Source organism: Myotis daubentonii, chromosome 11 (assembly GCF_963259705.1).
Source record: "Myotis daubentonii chromosome 11, mMyoDau2.1, whole genome shotgun sequence".
Classification (NCBI taxonomy): domain Eukaryota; kingdom Metazoa; phylum Chordata; class Mammalia; order Chiroptera; family Vespertilionidae; genus Myotis; species Myotis daubentonii.
In genome coordinates this window covers 67,045,502-67,061,067 of record NC_081850.1, presented here as the reverse complement: position 1 = coordinate 67,061,067, position 15,566 = coordinate 67,045,502, and the positions used below count along the sequence as shown (strand labels likewise).

The following is a 15,566-nucleotide window of genomic DNA, read 5'->3' as shown; positions in this document are numbered from 1 at the left end:
ACAGTAACAGAACTGATATTAGTTTCCATTCATAATTTTGTGAAGGTGGGAGGTGACTTTTTATTTTTAATTTTTTTGCACAGGAAGTAAAATCTCTTCTGGAACAAATGAGTTTTCAAAAAGGAGAACTGAATGTCCAGATTAGTGAAAAAAAAACTCAACTTACTCTTATAAAGCAGGAAATTGAAAAAGAAGAAGAAAATCTTCAGGTAGTTTTAGGACAAATGTCTAAACATAAAACTGGTAAGTTTAAAGGAAAACAATCATATAAAGTCTGAGGTTGGAAATGTCTATATTCCAGGTCACAGAAGAAAAACAAATAGTCAAATAAACTTCTTTTAAAAGTTAATCTTACAGATTATAAAAGGAAAATGATATTTTTTCTGCCATTCAAATTGATAGTTTATTTAAGAGCAAAATAATCATATTCCTTGCTGACCAGGTGTGGTGAAAGCAGAACACTTACTTGTAGGATATTGGTCAAAGTATAAATTGGAACACTCTCCCAGTGTTTCAAGACTCTTACAATTCATACCTATTGCACCAGTTAGCCCATTTCTAGTTATCTAGAGAAGGTAAGCATTTATGCCCATCACAGGAATATTTCTTTTTAAAGAGAAGCCTTTATTTCCTTGTTTCATAAATTAAGCTGCCTGAGTTGTTTACTTGCAGCAAAATTTATGACAAAATTTGGAAACAAATGACCACTTTAAAAGCTGTATTTTTAAAATTTAATGACATGTAAAAACGCTGGCGTGGAGAATGAACAAAAAAGGTAAAAACTAAATATAGAGTCTAGTCCAAATTCATTTAAAAATGTGTCTGTGTGTCTATGTGCTCTGAAAGGAAATACATCAAAATGTTACTGCAATAGATGGTGGGATAATGATGAGTTTTTTTCTTTTATACATTTTTTCAAATTTTTTATAGTTAGCAAATATTTTTATAATAAGAAAAAAGAGTTACTATTTATAAATCTATATTTCAAGGGAGAAAAAGTTATGTAAATCTCAACTTATATGTTTTAAAGTTCTTCCTATTTATTTTGTCTAAAATTCTTTTAGGTAGGATTAATGCCTTTAGAACTAGATCTTTGTTAAATGTTTTTATTAAAATGTTTTGTTAAAATTAATACTTAGCAATACTTTTAAATGATTTTTCCATTAAAAATATAACAGCATGGATGGAACTGGAGAGCATTATGCTAAGTGAAATAAGCCAGTCAGAGAAAGATAAATACCACATGATCTCACTCATTTGTGGATTATAGAGAACAACATAGACTGATGAAAAGGGACAGACCCAAAGACTGAGAAACAGCGATCAGGCTATCAATCCCGAGAAGGAAAGTAGGGGAGGGCGGGGGTAAGGGGAAGAGATCAACCGAAGGACTTGTATACATGTATATAAGCCAAACCAATGGACATGGACAACAGAGGGATGGGAGCATGAGTTTGTGTGTGGGGGGGAGGTTGGGGGTTAATGGGGGGGATGAGGACACATCTGTAATACCTTAACTAATAATAAAAAAAAAAACCCACAGCGCAAAAAAATATATATATATATAATTAGCTCCATTAATTCAGCACAACAAATTTTTTTTATTATCTTTCGTTTCTTGTATCAGTCAATAATAGCATTTTTTTCTGTTTCACTTTATAAGTGTTTCCAAGTTCATTTGATAACATGGACCGTGTTTTGTTTCTATTAGAACTAAAGAATATTCTGGACATGCTGCACCTTGAAAATAATGAACTACAAGGTTTGAAACTACAGCATGACCAAAAGATGTCTGAGTTAGAGAAGACTCAGGTTGAAGTATTAGAGGTAATAAGCAAAGCTGTTTTACCAATACCAAATTGCAGTCTTTGTCTCTTAGCATGATTGAGTCATCTTTTATCTGATTTAGGAGAAACTGGAGTTAGAGAATTTGCAGCAGGCAGCTGTGCGACAGAAAGGGGAAATAGAGTGGCAGAAGCAGCTCCTCGAAAGGGACAAACGGGAAATAGAGCGAATAACTGCTGAGAACCGAGCATTGCAATCATGTGTTGAGTCTTTGTGTGAAGAAAAGCAAGATCTGGAAGAGAAATGTGACAACTGGGAAAAGAAGTTGGCACAAACCAAACGGTAAGAAGGGAACAAATTAAGCCTGCAAGATCACTTCTTGAAAGCTAGACCATAAACACTCTATACAAAAATTTGGAAAATTGAGAAAGGGAAAAAGAGTACTCCACAAATTTACTATCAGAATGAAATTCACCAATAGCATTTTTGGGCAAATTTCTTTTTACACTTTGCCCCCCAAAGCATTTTCTTAATCTGTTGTGGTGTTTTTTTGTTTATTTGTTTGTTTGTTTTAAGTAAAATAATACATGCTGGGAGATAGAAATAAATGGAGAAATATACCTTGTTTGTGGGTAGGAAATATTGTTACAGTTCAGTTCTCAGATTGATTTATAAATTCAAAACAATCACAATCAAAATCCCAACAGACGTTTAAAATAGAAATTGACAGTTTGGTTCTAAAATTCATATGCAAACAACCTAGAATAAAGTCTAAAACTTTTTAACTGTGACACAAAAACAACTTTGAAAAAGAAGAACAAATGTTTAGTGCTAACACTACCTGATTTCAAGACTTAATATACAACTATGGTAATCAAAACACTATGGTATTGGTATAAAGGTAGACAAATACATCTATGGAACAGAATACAAATTCCAGAAGTAAACTCATAAATATGTGGCCAGCTGATTTTGACAAAGATGCAAAGACATCTTTTTCATTAGAGAAAAGATGGTCTTTTCAAAAAATGTTACTGAAACAATTGTGTATCCTCCCCCCCCCAAAGAAAGAGCCTCAATCCATACCTCACACTGCATATAAAAATTAACTCAAAATGGACCATAAATATAAAACCTAAATATAAAACTCCAAGGAAAAAAAGCCTTTGTGACCTGGGGTTAGGCAAATTTTTTTTAGCTATGACACTAAAAGCATGATCTGTGAGAGAATAATAATTTGGACTTCATCAAAACTTAAAAATTCTCAGAAGACACTGTTAAGATAATGAAAAGACAGATGGGAGAAAAATATTTACAACCACATATGTTATAAAGGACTCATACCCAGAATATTTATATATATAAAACTCTCAAAACTCAATAATAAGAAAATGAGCAATCCAATTTTTCAAATGAGCAAAAGATTTGAACAGAGAATTCACTTAAAGAGATATATGGGTGGTAAATAAGCACATAAAAGATGTGCAGCATCGTTGACCATTAGGAAAATGCAATTAAAACCACAATGAGATATCATTACACACCTATTAGAATGGCTAAACTAAAGACTGAGTGTACCTAATGTTAGCCAGGAACTTTCACACCTGATTGGTGGGAGTGTAAATTGTTAGACTACTTTGGAAAATAGTTTGGCAGTTATTTAAAATATCAAACATACCTACCAGAAGATCTAGCAGTTGCACTCCTAGTTATTTACTCATGAGGCATGAAACATATGTCCAAACAAAGACTATATACTAATGTTCATAGCAGCTTTTATTTGCAATAGCCAAAAACTGGAAACACCCTAAATGTTAATCAACTGGTAAACAGATAGGCAAATTACAGTATATCCTTACCATGGAATACTACTCAGCAATAAAAAGGGATGGAGTTGATACAAGAACATGGCTGAATCTCAGAGTAATTATTCTCAGTGGAAAAAAAACAGCTACAAACAAAAGCAAGTGCATACTGTGTGATTCCAGTTATGTAAGAGAATGCATGCACATGCATGTCTGCTTATGGGCAAATTCTCTGATACAAACAATTGTGTTTCTTGCTTTTACACTTATCAGAAGTTAGAAATCCATTTTCACCACTTGGATTTTTTGAATTATTAGTGCTAGTCATGTGTTTCATCCCTGATTTTTATAAAACTTCATTTTAGCGAGTTGTTATTTTTTTAATCTCCTATTTTTAAATAGGTTTCTCTTGAAAATGAGTTAAGACCTTAAATTTTTAAGATTTATAATCGTTCAGATTTCATAACTAATTTGTGAAATTGTAACACGGTCTCTCAGTTGTCTCTTGTGTGTGCTTGAACATTTTATATTTGACAGCGTATCTATTCTTTACTTGGATGGTAGGGTTTTAGCAGCTACAGAAGAAAATTGCAAAATGGAGCAATCGAACTTAGAAAAGCTGGAATTGAGTGTCAGAAAACTGCAGCAGGAGCTAGACCAGTTAAACCGGGACAAGCTCTCTCTGCATGAAGACATGGCAGCAATGCAGCAGCAGCTACAAGGTAGGAGGCCACATAGCTGGGGCTTCTGCCTTTTCTTAGGGTATCCCTTTAGTTGTTTGATTTTTCTTTTTCTTTTTTTAAATATATTTTATTGATTTTTTACAGAAAGGAAGGGAGAGAGATAGAGAGTTAGGAACATCGATGAGAGAGAAACATCGATCAGCTGCCTCTTGCACATCTCCTACTGGGAATGTGCCCCCAACCAAGGTACATGCCCTTGACTGGAATCGAACCTGGGACCTTTCAGTCCGCAGGCCGACGCTCTATCCACTGAGCCAAACTGGGTTTGGCTGATTTTTCTTGTTATAGAAATAACTCACGCTAATGGGCCTGAGGTTTCTTTTAGAAATGACAAAAATGTTCTGAATTTAGGCGGTGGTGATGTTTGTACAACTGTGAATATATTAAAAGCCACTGAATTGTATACTTTAAGTGGGTGAAATACATCCTATACAAATATCTCAAAGCTGTTTAAAACTAATTTTTGTTCTTACAAGAACAATTTCAAAACAGCAAAAAGATGAAATAAAAATTACTATTGACCTCATTCCTCAAAGGGATGATATTTCCTAGGGATGTGTTTGTGTGTTTGTATAGTTTTAAAAAGAAAAACAAAGGTGCAAATAATATCTTTATTACCAAATCTTTATAATTATTTATGATTATTTAGGAGAAGTTACTAGGTACTTCTAGCTAATAATATACTTGTTGATTACTATTATGTTTTAGATAGGATGCTAATATTTTATATGCATTTTCTCATTTAATTATTGTAACAGTTTTATGTGATAAAAACTATTATTTTACACATTTTCAAATGAGGGAACTTTAGTTTCCTTATCACTTGCTTAAGGTAAGTGACTTGCTCAAACCCACACAGCTAGTAACAAAACTAATATATGTATAAAATTTATGCCCAAATTGTCTTCCTGAGAGGTTATACCAAATTACATTTCTACCAGCAAGGTTGTAGGTGCCTGATTATAAGTCATGCACTTCAGCACTAGCTATTATCTGTAAAAATTTTTGTTAGGATTTGAAAATGGAAGTCATCAAACACCTGGGCCCCAAAGCCAGATCTGGGTTGTGCATGTACTCTCTCTTCCTTTAAAAAAAGTGTGGCATAGTCATACATTGAGCAGAAATATGTTTAAATTCACTTTCACTCCACTTTTTTGGGGAGCTAATGGAAATCTGGAAAATGCATACGTATATATTATATCATATAAATGTTATTTCTGTAGAAAAACGAGAAGCAGTAAACTCATTACAAGAAGAACTAGCTGATGTTCAAGACCATTTGAACCTAACAAAACAGGTAAGCTTAACATGTAATCTTCTAGTGGCATCCTGAAGGCATTCAGACAGTTGGTTGAAATAGCAATCAAATAGGCTAGTTCCTTTTCATACCAGCAGGTACCACAGGGCCATTTATATAACACACACATCATATACACATGCCGAGCAGTGATTTTCTAATTTATTTTAGCCCTAGAAATCTTTATTCAAACAACATTTTACTGAAAGTTAATAAATAAGGTGGTGGCTAGACCAGAGCCCAACCCCTCAGTAGCCCCTGTAGAGGCTTTAGGGGCCAGAAGGACCATCTCTTATCTGTGCACAGATGAACCTCCAAAGGCTGGGCTTAGATTTGATGGCTCATTGAGCTGCAGAATAACTGCCAAATCTGGGCCACTCTTGTCTGACATTGAATAGGGTGGATTCTTGACCCTTATACTTCTGATAATCTTAAAAGTAATTCAGTGTTGTCCTATGAGAATAGTGTTGTCATTTGAGTTTCAAAGAACTTCAAGCAAGTTCTGGGCCTCAGTTTCCACTATGGAAATTAGAGGTTTGATTAGACATCTAAATTCTCTTCCTTCTACCTGTAGGATTCTGTGTTTCTAACATGTATAAAATATAAAATCAAAGTGTTCTATCTTTTAAAAAGTCTTAAATGGGTTCTCATTAATATTTTTTGTGGTGTTAGAAATATGGTAACTTTTTCAAATATGCTTAATTTAAAGAAAGTAGTATTGTTTTCTGAGTTTTTTAAACCTATATATTTCAAATGATAACAAAACCATGACTTTTGGTTCATTTTCAATAAGAGTTAACCTTATTCACAGTCTTTCTTAATCTTAGCAAACCTGTGAGGTGGGTATTGTTTATTCCCACCTCAGTGACAATACAGCTAAAGCTCAGAGGAACTGAATCTCTTGCTGAGGTTCTGACATCTTCTGCCGTCTTGTGGTGTTTTTTTAGGTACTAAAAAGAGGAAAGCCAATGATTGAGTTCTGGGTACCTTTGTATAAATTTGTGGAGATAATAAAGGATATGGAACTTTTATTCCATCTCATTTTGTCAGACGTAGCAGATGCTGGCGTGGCACTGGCCACCTCTAGTAAAGATGGCTTTGTTAGTAGTTTCAATGTATCCTTTCACCTAAAGGACCTGCTCCACACCACCAGGCGGAATGATGCACTGGTCAGTGAGCAGACCAGGCTCCAGAAGGACATCAGTGAGTGGATTAAGAAGTTGGAAGACTGTCAAAAAGAAGAGGAGACAAAACAGCAACAGCTTCAAGTGCTCCAGAATGAGATTGAAGAAAACAAAGCCAAACTAGCAGAACAAGAAATGGTACTACATGTTTATGATTGTATGTAACAGGAAACACTTTGTCACTGGTGTGAGCTTTTTCCCTCTTGGCAGAAACCTGCTGAGAAGTACCCCACAAAGGAATAGCTTCCCTTAACTGCCCTGGATAATTAGGGGGTATTGTAACCAACTCTTTCTTGGTATTAGTATTTCTAGACTCTTAAGGCCCTAGAACATTGGTTATATAAAGAATCTTCATGGCCACCTGTCATTTGCTGCTTGCATCCCCTTCTCACATGCTGACCAAATTGTTTCCCAGTCCCTCCTTGATTACCTTGGTAAAGGAACTCACTCTGTCATGGCGGGCTGTTTCCTACCTTCTATTGTACTAGACTCTATCCATGAAGATGCTCTCATCTGGGACACTATTTGTTATTGTATGACTGACTAAGATTGTTCTTTATTAAGATGTTTCAGAGACTCCAGAAACAGAGAGAAAGTGAAGAAAGAAAATTAGAAGCAAGTAAAGCAACACTGAAGGAGCAGCAGCAGCAACTGGAAAAGGAAGTTACAGACCAGCAAAGCAAACTGGACCAGGTGCTCACAAAGCTGCTGGGGACAGAAGAGCGTGTCAGGACTCTGCAGGAAGAGGAGAGGTGGGGTGAGGCCCTGGAGAAGACGCTCTCCCAAACCCGTATGTATTCTGGAACATCACATCCCGGGGGAGGGGTGCTCTTCTGGTGTCTTGTGATGTACAGGAGACCCAGGGCCCAAGCATAGCCCAGAAAGGAGGCAAAAGCAGCACAGTGGGGAGTACAGTACAGACTCAATCCTCATAGCCCTGTGGAAGAGTGGCATTGAGACTGACGGTTAAGCCTTTTTGCTTCACCATATTGTCTTCTTTGAGAATGCTATCCCAAGAAAGTGGGAAAGTAAGGCAAAGTAGTGCCAAAAGGTACTCTATAGACTTTCTGTGAAGTACATTACTTATGAGCTCTGGGAACAATGATTCATTTCATCTCAGCCAGTGGAAAAAAAAAAAAATTAACTGTTCTACTTCTATCCAAATTTGACAGTGCAAAATTTCTGTAAAATTTGACAAATACCAAAATACAGGTATTTGCCTTTAGATCTGTTTTTTCTCACTTAAGCCATATATAAAATAGAGTTGACATGGGAATCCAGGGTAAATGATTGTTCTAACATCAATAATGATTTTTTTTCTGCAGGGTTTAATAATGATCAGAAAATGTTGTTCCCTTCCCTTACCCCTGAGTGAATCCAGTGGACTTAAAGGATCTGAAGGGATTATTATTTCTTTTCCCTGAGAATTCTTCTTCTTTTTTTTAATCCTTACCCAGGAATATGTTTTTACTGTTTATATATAGAAAGAGAAACATCGATGTGAGAGAGAAACAGCAATTGGTTGCCTTCTGTACATGCCCTGACCTGGGATGGAACCCGCAAACTAGGTATGTGCCCTGACCAGAAATAGAACCTGCAACCTTTTGGTGCATGGGATAATGCTATCACCAACTGAGCCGCCAGCTGGGGTACCCTGAGAACTCTTGATCGAACCAGACCCAATCATTTCATTTTGAAAATGAAACCTAACAAAAAAAAACTTTAAAAAAAGCGTGGCCATGCCAGAGGTGTAAAAAGTGAAATCTGGATAGGGTGTTACTCTAAAGGTTGTGATCAGAACAATTTGTTTTAGGTGTCACTGTTATTTATAAGCATTATTTATTCAGTCTCACTATGTACTAGGTATTTGAATACATGATTCTCATCGAACAGCAGGAGATAGTTCCCCCTGTAAAACAGGGCTCATATGGCTCTAAATCCCATGTTCTCTGCACTGTACCACCTCCTGTGAAGGAAGAAGTACTGGCGTGCTTCCCTTCATTAAAATAAAGATTGAGTCCTAGCTGGTTTGGCTCAGTGGATAGAGCGTTGGCCTGTGGACTGAAGGGTCCTGGGTTCAATTCTGGTCAAGGGCACATGCCCACGTTGCAGGCTAGATCCCCAGTAGGGGGCGTGCAGGAGGCAGCCAATCAATGATTCTCTCCCATCATTGATGTTTCTATCTCTCCTTTTCCCTTCCTGTCTGAAATCAATAAAAATATATTTAAAAAAATAAAATAAAGGTTGATAAAAAAACAGCAGTCTGTTTTGTGTTCCCTGCACCCCAGGATTGGTGCTTTTTTTTTTGAGTCAAATACTCAAAAAGGAGATAGTCGCAGTGTATCACTTTGGAATCAGCCCTCGAGGCCCATTATGTCAAGAGGCACCTTATCTGGGCCTTTTTTGGGGCCTCTGGTGTGGGTCAGAGGGGACTTGGAAGACTCAGTGATGGAGTGGGTGGCATGTCATTATGCAATCTGCCCTCGAGGGAAGGAAAGCTCTGCCTACATCCAGCTCAGGGCCTCTGGCTAAAGTACTAAAAATGCTCATTTCAGAACAACAGCTCTCAGAACGGGAGCAGCAATTAATGGAAAAGTCAAATGAGCTGCTGGCTCTCCAAAAAGAGACAGATTCAATGAGGGCCGACTTCAGCCTCCTGCGGAACCAGTTCTTGACGGAAAGAAAGAAATCCGAGAAACAGGTTCTCAGCCTGAAGGAAGCACTTAAGATCCAGCGGAGCCAACTGGAGAAAAACCTTCTCGTGAGTACCTGCCACCCTGGCAGTTTATGAAGAAATGATGCGTTTAAATGTTTAAACTAACACTGTTTCAACATAGAACAAATAGATTACCTGTCAGCCCAACTATTGCTTTTGGTGTATTTCTGCATAATTTGTTCTTGAAGCTGATGGTAGATGTTGTCTGCATCTGGGCTGCAGCCCTGGCTGGAAAGATGGTCCTATAAACAAGACAATGTCAGCACAAAGCAGAGAGCACTCTCAGCTGGCAGGTTGCTACTGGCTGCAGTCAGTGCTCATAGCTTTTCCTCATCCTGCCCTTTAGGTCAACATTACCAGTAGCTTTAATTAATCATTATCCTAAAACCAAGAAGCCCAATCTAGCATGCTTTTAACCCTGAAATAAATTTTGGGAGGTGATACACAGATGAATTCAAAACAGTTTATGGTGGGTGGAGGCAGATGGGCAGCAACAGGGACTGTCACAGAAATGGGTTTCTCTAACACTCTCTGAAGGAATTAATGAACCCCTGTGGTGTGAATGTAACTTTAAATCACGTGTGTTTCCAAAAAGGTGATAGAGCCCCTTGTAACTAATGATAGGGTAACATGATTATAAAGATAAATATGCAGATATCTAAATTCTAACCCTTTCGGTAACCCTGTGATGATGGGCTCATTGTTCCCATTTTACAGACTATTAATGGAGGCTAAGAAAGAGAAAGTAACTTATTAAAAGTAATGTTGCAGACCTAGGATTCAGGCTTTGGGCTAACAGACTCTGTACTCCCAGCGCTACCACAGCTGCTAAAGAAGGCAGGTAGAATGACCCCCACTTTACAACTAGACAAGCTGCGGCCCAGATGGAAAATAAGTTACAGAGCTAGTGAGTGTGTAAGTCAGCAACGACCTCTCCATGTATTGGACAACGTCATTTTCCTCCTCCTGTGCTAGGAGCAAAAGCAAGAGAACAGCTGCATGCAGAAGGAAATGGCAACAATCGAGCAGGTGGCCCAGGACAACCACGAACGGGCCAGGCGCCTGATGAAGGAGCTCAGCCAGATGCAGCATGAGTACACGGAACTCAAGAAACAGGTGTGTCCAGGCCTGGCTGGCCGCCAGACGGGGCCTCGGGAGGCACGCTCACGGCCCATGGCCTCAGACAGACTTCGCTTCTCAGATAGCTTGTTAAGAGGAGTATTTCTTGGTGAAAATTGTGAAAAGCAGAATATATAGAATGTTAAGTCAAATTTCTTTTTGTAGTCTTAAAATATAGAAATATACCTTCACAAGAAAAACTTACTAATATACTTTAAATATACTTTTAAAATTCATCAAGCTTTATATGTTATTTTTGAGAGAAAAATGAAGTTCTTCAGCATAAAGCTTTATCATGTCCCAAAGAAGTGTGTTGAAATGTTAGAGTTTATGTCAGAAACAAGTCTGTAAGAGCCAACCACCCTGGGTAAGAAAGAGTGACTCCAGGGGAATCTGCATTACCCTGCAGAGGGTGTGAGAGTAGTTCCTGCATAGACTACTAGTCTCCTCCTAGATGCCCCTGGCGTCTCTTCACCAGTGTCAGCATTTGGGCCACCCAGGACTCTCTAGTCGGCTACTGGGGCCACTCATTTGACCTGCCACGCTTTATCCTTTAGACAACCACAGTGGCCATTTGGTTTTATGTGTGTCTCCAAACTCTCCCCCAACCCCAATATACACTCCCTTTGGTTGAAGAAAAAGATGTTTTATTTCAAAGCTCCAAGTCTCTGCTAACTTGGAAGGGCAATTAGCAGTGGGTATGGCTATATTATCTTCCCTGAGCTCTTCATGGAGAGAGCCACAAAGAGTAGTCTCAGATATTCAACACAGTCTGTAACACCTGAGGAAACTGTTTAACCACCAGATTCTTCACCCATAAAATGAAAGCATTTGACCAGATCACTTCTAAGGCCCCTTTCAGCATTAACATTTATAATCTAGATCACTCATGACTTGTTTCAGTAAATGGTCATTTTCTCCTTGCTATTTAATTATCGTAGTTGCCATTTATTAGATACCACTAAGGTGGTTCATATAAATTCTCATATTTTTTAATGCAAGGTATAATCTTAATGTATAAATGATGTATCAGGTTAAGAAGTAACTTGCCCTAACTCATATGGTAATGTTTACTGGCAATGAGATTAAAATCCAGCTCTATCTAACTCCAGAGAGATTGACTTCTACAGAGCAATATATCATCAAGGAACACTGTGCCCATGCTTTTTAAAAATATATATATTTTTATTGATTTCAGAGAGGAAGGGAAAGGGAGAGAGATAGAAACATCATTGATGAGAGAGAATCATTGATTGGCTGCTTCCTGCACGCCCCCTACTGAGGATCAAGCCCCACAACTCGGCCATGTGCCCTTGACCAGAATCAAACCTGAGACCCTTCAGTCTGCAGGTTGACGCTCTATCGCTGCACCACTCAAAATGCCAGTAAAATCGTTTACATGGTAGCTTATAGATACTTCAGTAGTTGAAAAAGCACAAGTTTTGACATCTGTAGATCTTTAAACTCGACACATTAAACAGTTTAATTCCAGTTAATTCCCAAACTTAACCAATGGTATTTGACTCTTGCTCTTTAGATGGCAAACCAAAATGATTTGGAGAGAAGACAAATGGAAATCAGCGAAGCAATGAGGACACTTAAATCTGAGGTGAAAGATGAAATCAGAACCAGCCTGAAGAATTTCAACCAGTTTCTTCCAGAGCTACCAGCAGATCTGGAAGCTGTTTTGGAAAGGAACGAAAACCTAGGAGGAGGGTTGGAAAGCTTGAAGGAGAACTTTCCATTCACCATGAGTGAGAGGCCATCACCTTTGGAAGAAAAACCTAATTTTTCCCAGGTTCACATAATGGTAAGGATTTACCCTGCCATTCTCTGGACTTTGTAGAAGAATAACTTGGCTCCCATCTCCCCTGGATTAGCTGAAAACAGGCTTGATGGTGGGGAGTATAGGGGGAAATGCTGGTTGGTTACTGATAGTGGTGTGTGGTGACTGGTGTTTCTCTTTCCTTCTGAAAAAGGATGAACACTGGCGTGGAGAAGCGCTTCGAGAGAAACTGCGGCACCGTGAAGATCGGCTCAAGGTTGCCCTTTACAAACGACATGTATAGCATGAGTTACTTGCACACTGAGGAGTGGGAGGCGAATTGCTTGCATTCACATACTGCTGTCACATGGGCTCTACTGCAGTACTCACAGCAGCTTTGTAGATTACATGGTGGGAGCTCAGAGAAGTTGATCACACAGTGAATAGCAGAGTCAGTATTCAAAACCGTGAATTCTGATGTTAAGCCTGAAAAATCAGACAGAGGCCGAAAAACCAGGGAGAACAGCCCGGCAGGTCCTTCTCCTCTAATAAAGCCTGTAGTCCTGGTTTTTCGGCCTCTGTCTGATTTTTCATTTTACTCCACCCACCAGTTGGGGGAAGGGAGGATCTATCAAAGCCCAGCATTATTTAACCTATACAGTGCTGCTTTGCCTCAGCCCAAACTGACAGAAACCTAAGCATTTGGGACAGGAAATAGAGATACAATGATAAGCAATAAGGAGCTCAGAGGCCAATGTTTTGGGGAAAGATTGGTAATACTGGAAAAGTAGGCTTGGGTGTCAGATAAGTTGTTTGGCTCAGGGCATGTTGAGTTTCAAGGCCTTGTGACTCATCTAGGGAAGCATGTCTGCCTGTAGGCAGCTGAGAATAGGAGTCTAGACTTAGTGGTCAGAGTTGAATTAAAGATTTGGAGTTGAGAGTTGAAAAATGCAAAGTAGAACAGGAGGACAGAATGCACCTTTGGAGAACAGCTATATATCATGGGCTGAGAGGGAGCTGTTTGTATACTGAGGGAGGCCCTTGACCTCCAAAAGTATTTATATGTAAATCCATTCTAATTAAATCAGGTTTAAAATTCAGTTCTTCGGTTGCCACATTTCAAGCTCTCAATAGCCGCATGTGACTACTGGCTACTATATTGGACAATACAGACAGACAACATTGCCTTCATCATACAAAGTTCTGTTGGACAGTGCTGCTGTAGACTTTGAGAGAATCATCTCAAAGGTACAGCAATGGAAAAGCCAGAAAGGAATCTGGGGTTAAGGATTAACTACATTGTGAGAGACACTGAAGACATTGAGTAGAACCAATCTTCTGAGTCTGGGAAGAAAAGGAAGAGAGACATGAGCAGTAATTTAATGGGGAGGCTGGAATCCTTAGCATCGTTACAGTAGAGAGAATAGACTGAGTAAAAGGCCCAGTTAATGAAAACACAGAACAGTACATGTTTACACACACTGAGAGCAGTGTGTACCTCTAGTTTTTTTTTTTTTGGACAAGCATTTTCAGCAGCCATTCCTACTTTATGATAGTCAAATTTGCCTATCAAATGTTAAATGTGAGGAAACTACTGCGTAATAGTTCTGGATATATAAAACTGTCAACTTCACCCTAACACTTTCAGGCTCAACTTCGACGCTGTATGTCTAAGCAAGCAGAAGTGTTAATCAAAGGGAAGCAGCAGACAGAGGGCACTTTACACAGCTTGAGGAGACAAGTCGACGCGCTAGGGGAACTGGTCACCAGCACCTCTGCAGATTCCGTATCGTCACCATCACCTAGTCCGTCTCAGCTGGAGTTTTCTTTTGCAGAGGACTGTCAGCTTGGACCCAGCCAGGTAAAAGGAAGCTCTTCACAAGGGGTCTGATCTGTACTTGGAAAGTACCTGAAAGTTTGGGATACATAATCTAGAGGACACTCAGAAGGAACCCAGTGCCACCTTCCAATCTCTGGAAAACTTATCCTAGTTTCGACTTTTTTCATGATCCCTAGTAAAACTGGAATCAACTGAGGTCTTCGGCAATGGACTAGACCTGGAGACGGGAGGACCTGTGAGGGACGTACTTAATGCTGCTATTAATGTCCTCCACCTCTGGATTTCCTTATTCTCTCCTGGGTCATACAGAATTTAGACTTGTGAGGCCAGTTTGAGCCCTAGTTTAACCTATCCGTCCCCCTGTGCCTATTGTTATTCCTCAGCAAAAGTTGGAACATAGACCTCTTACCCCAGGGTCTATGAGAAATCCTGAATTTCACAAAGGTTTTCTGTGTGACATATATAGTTAATCATTTAGGAGGAACATGAAATATACTCATGGATTGGTAAATAGTAACACAGTACTACTTTCAGAGACAGGCAATAGCTACTATTTTTTGACTGTCTACTGTGTACATGTACTAAACCCTTTGTATATTTTTTCTCATTTAAAGAAACTGTATAAAATGAAACCAACATGTAGGGGCTAATCTATCTTTACTGCAGAGCAATATATGGAATGGTTGAGCCACAAGAAACATTAAGGAAAATTGCCTGTTTATTAATAAAGCACAAGCTCATTAGGAGAGTCAGGATTTAAATATGATTATCTTAAAACCTTCTATGGTAGGACCCAAGTCAGGTTTAGGCCTCAGGATATGCCTGAAGGAAGGTGTCAGGTGGCTTTGGAAGTGAGACAGCCCCAGTAATGGGAGATGAGTGCATGAGTGTTTGGGGGCCAGTTCATTATCAGTTCATGGTGGCAGCCAGAGGAGTTAATGGTGCTCTAAATTCAAGAGAATAACGGAGAGGTTAGACCACAAGGGGTAGAGGTAAGATTGTTAGAATTATTTTGGAGTCTGGGGTAGTAATCCAGGTCTCTGTGGGATAATAGCCCATGCTACACGGGAATTAGAGTGCTAGCTTCTGGGCCTAATATTTTATCTCCCTTTTCAGAGCTGTTTCCAACAAGTCCTACAAGGTCCATCAAAATTACGAGACAGTTACCGACACTGATGCCATTCCAAGCTTCCTGCTCACAGGGTACCTGTTACAAATAGTTCTTTTAACCAGCACTTTCAGTTGGAAGATCTTGAATTTTAGCTTATAATCTTAAGAAAAGTAACCTCTCAACTTTCATTTTAAAATATTT

The 15,566-nt window shown here is 38.8% G+C and overlaps 1 protein-coding gene across 6 annotated transcripts in view; it reads left to right on the top strand.

Moving 5' to 3' along the window:
• Positions 1–15,566, top strand: part of CNTRL (centriolin) — an 86,743-nt gene that overhangs the window by 67,412 nt on the left and 3,765 nt on the right. For 5 of the 6 annotated variants that reach the window (XM_059657788.1, XM_059657785.1, XM_059657786.1 and 2 more), the window contains 13 exons: positions 84–243; positions 1,712–1,827; positions 1,910–2,127; positions 4,155–4,312; positions 5,557–5,630; positions 6,764–6,952; positions 7,379–7,604; positions 9,370–9,575; positions 10,506–10,646; positions 12,187–12,459; positions 12,629–12,691; positions 14,063–14,275; positions 15,371–15,457. In XM_059657788.1, the coding sequence (XP_059513771.1) occupies positions 84–243; positions 1,712–1,827; positions 1,910–2,127; positions 4,155–4,312; positions 5,557–5,630; positions 6,764–6,952; positions 7,379–7,604; positions 9,370–9,575; positions 10,506–10,646; positions 12,187–12,459; positions 12,629–12,691; positions 14,063–14,275; positions 15,371–15,430 (2,097 nt within the window). In that variant the 3' untranslated portion in view covers positions 15,431–15,457. The remainder of the gene's footprint in view (positions 1–83; positions 244–1,711; positions 1,828–1,909; positions 2,128–4,154; positions 4,313–5,556; positions 5,631–6,763; positions 6,953–7,378; positions 7,605–9,369; positions 9,576–10,505; positions 10,647–12,186; positions 12,460–12,628; positions 12,692–14,062; positions 14,276–15,370; positions 15,458–15,566) is intronic. The other variant, XM_059657789.1, reaches the window with a different exon arrangement.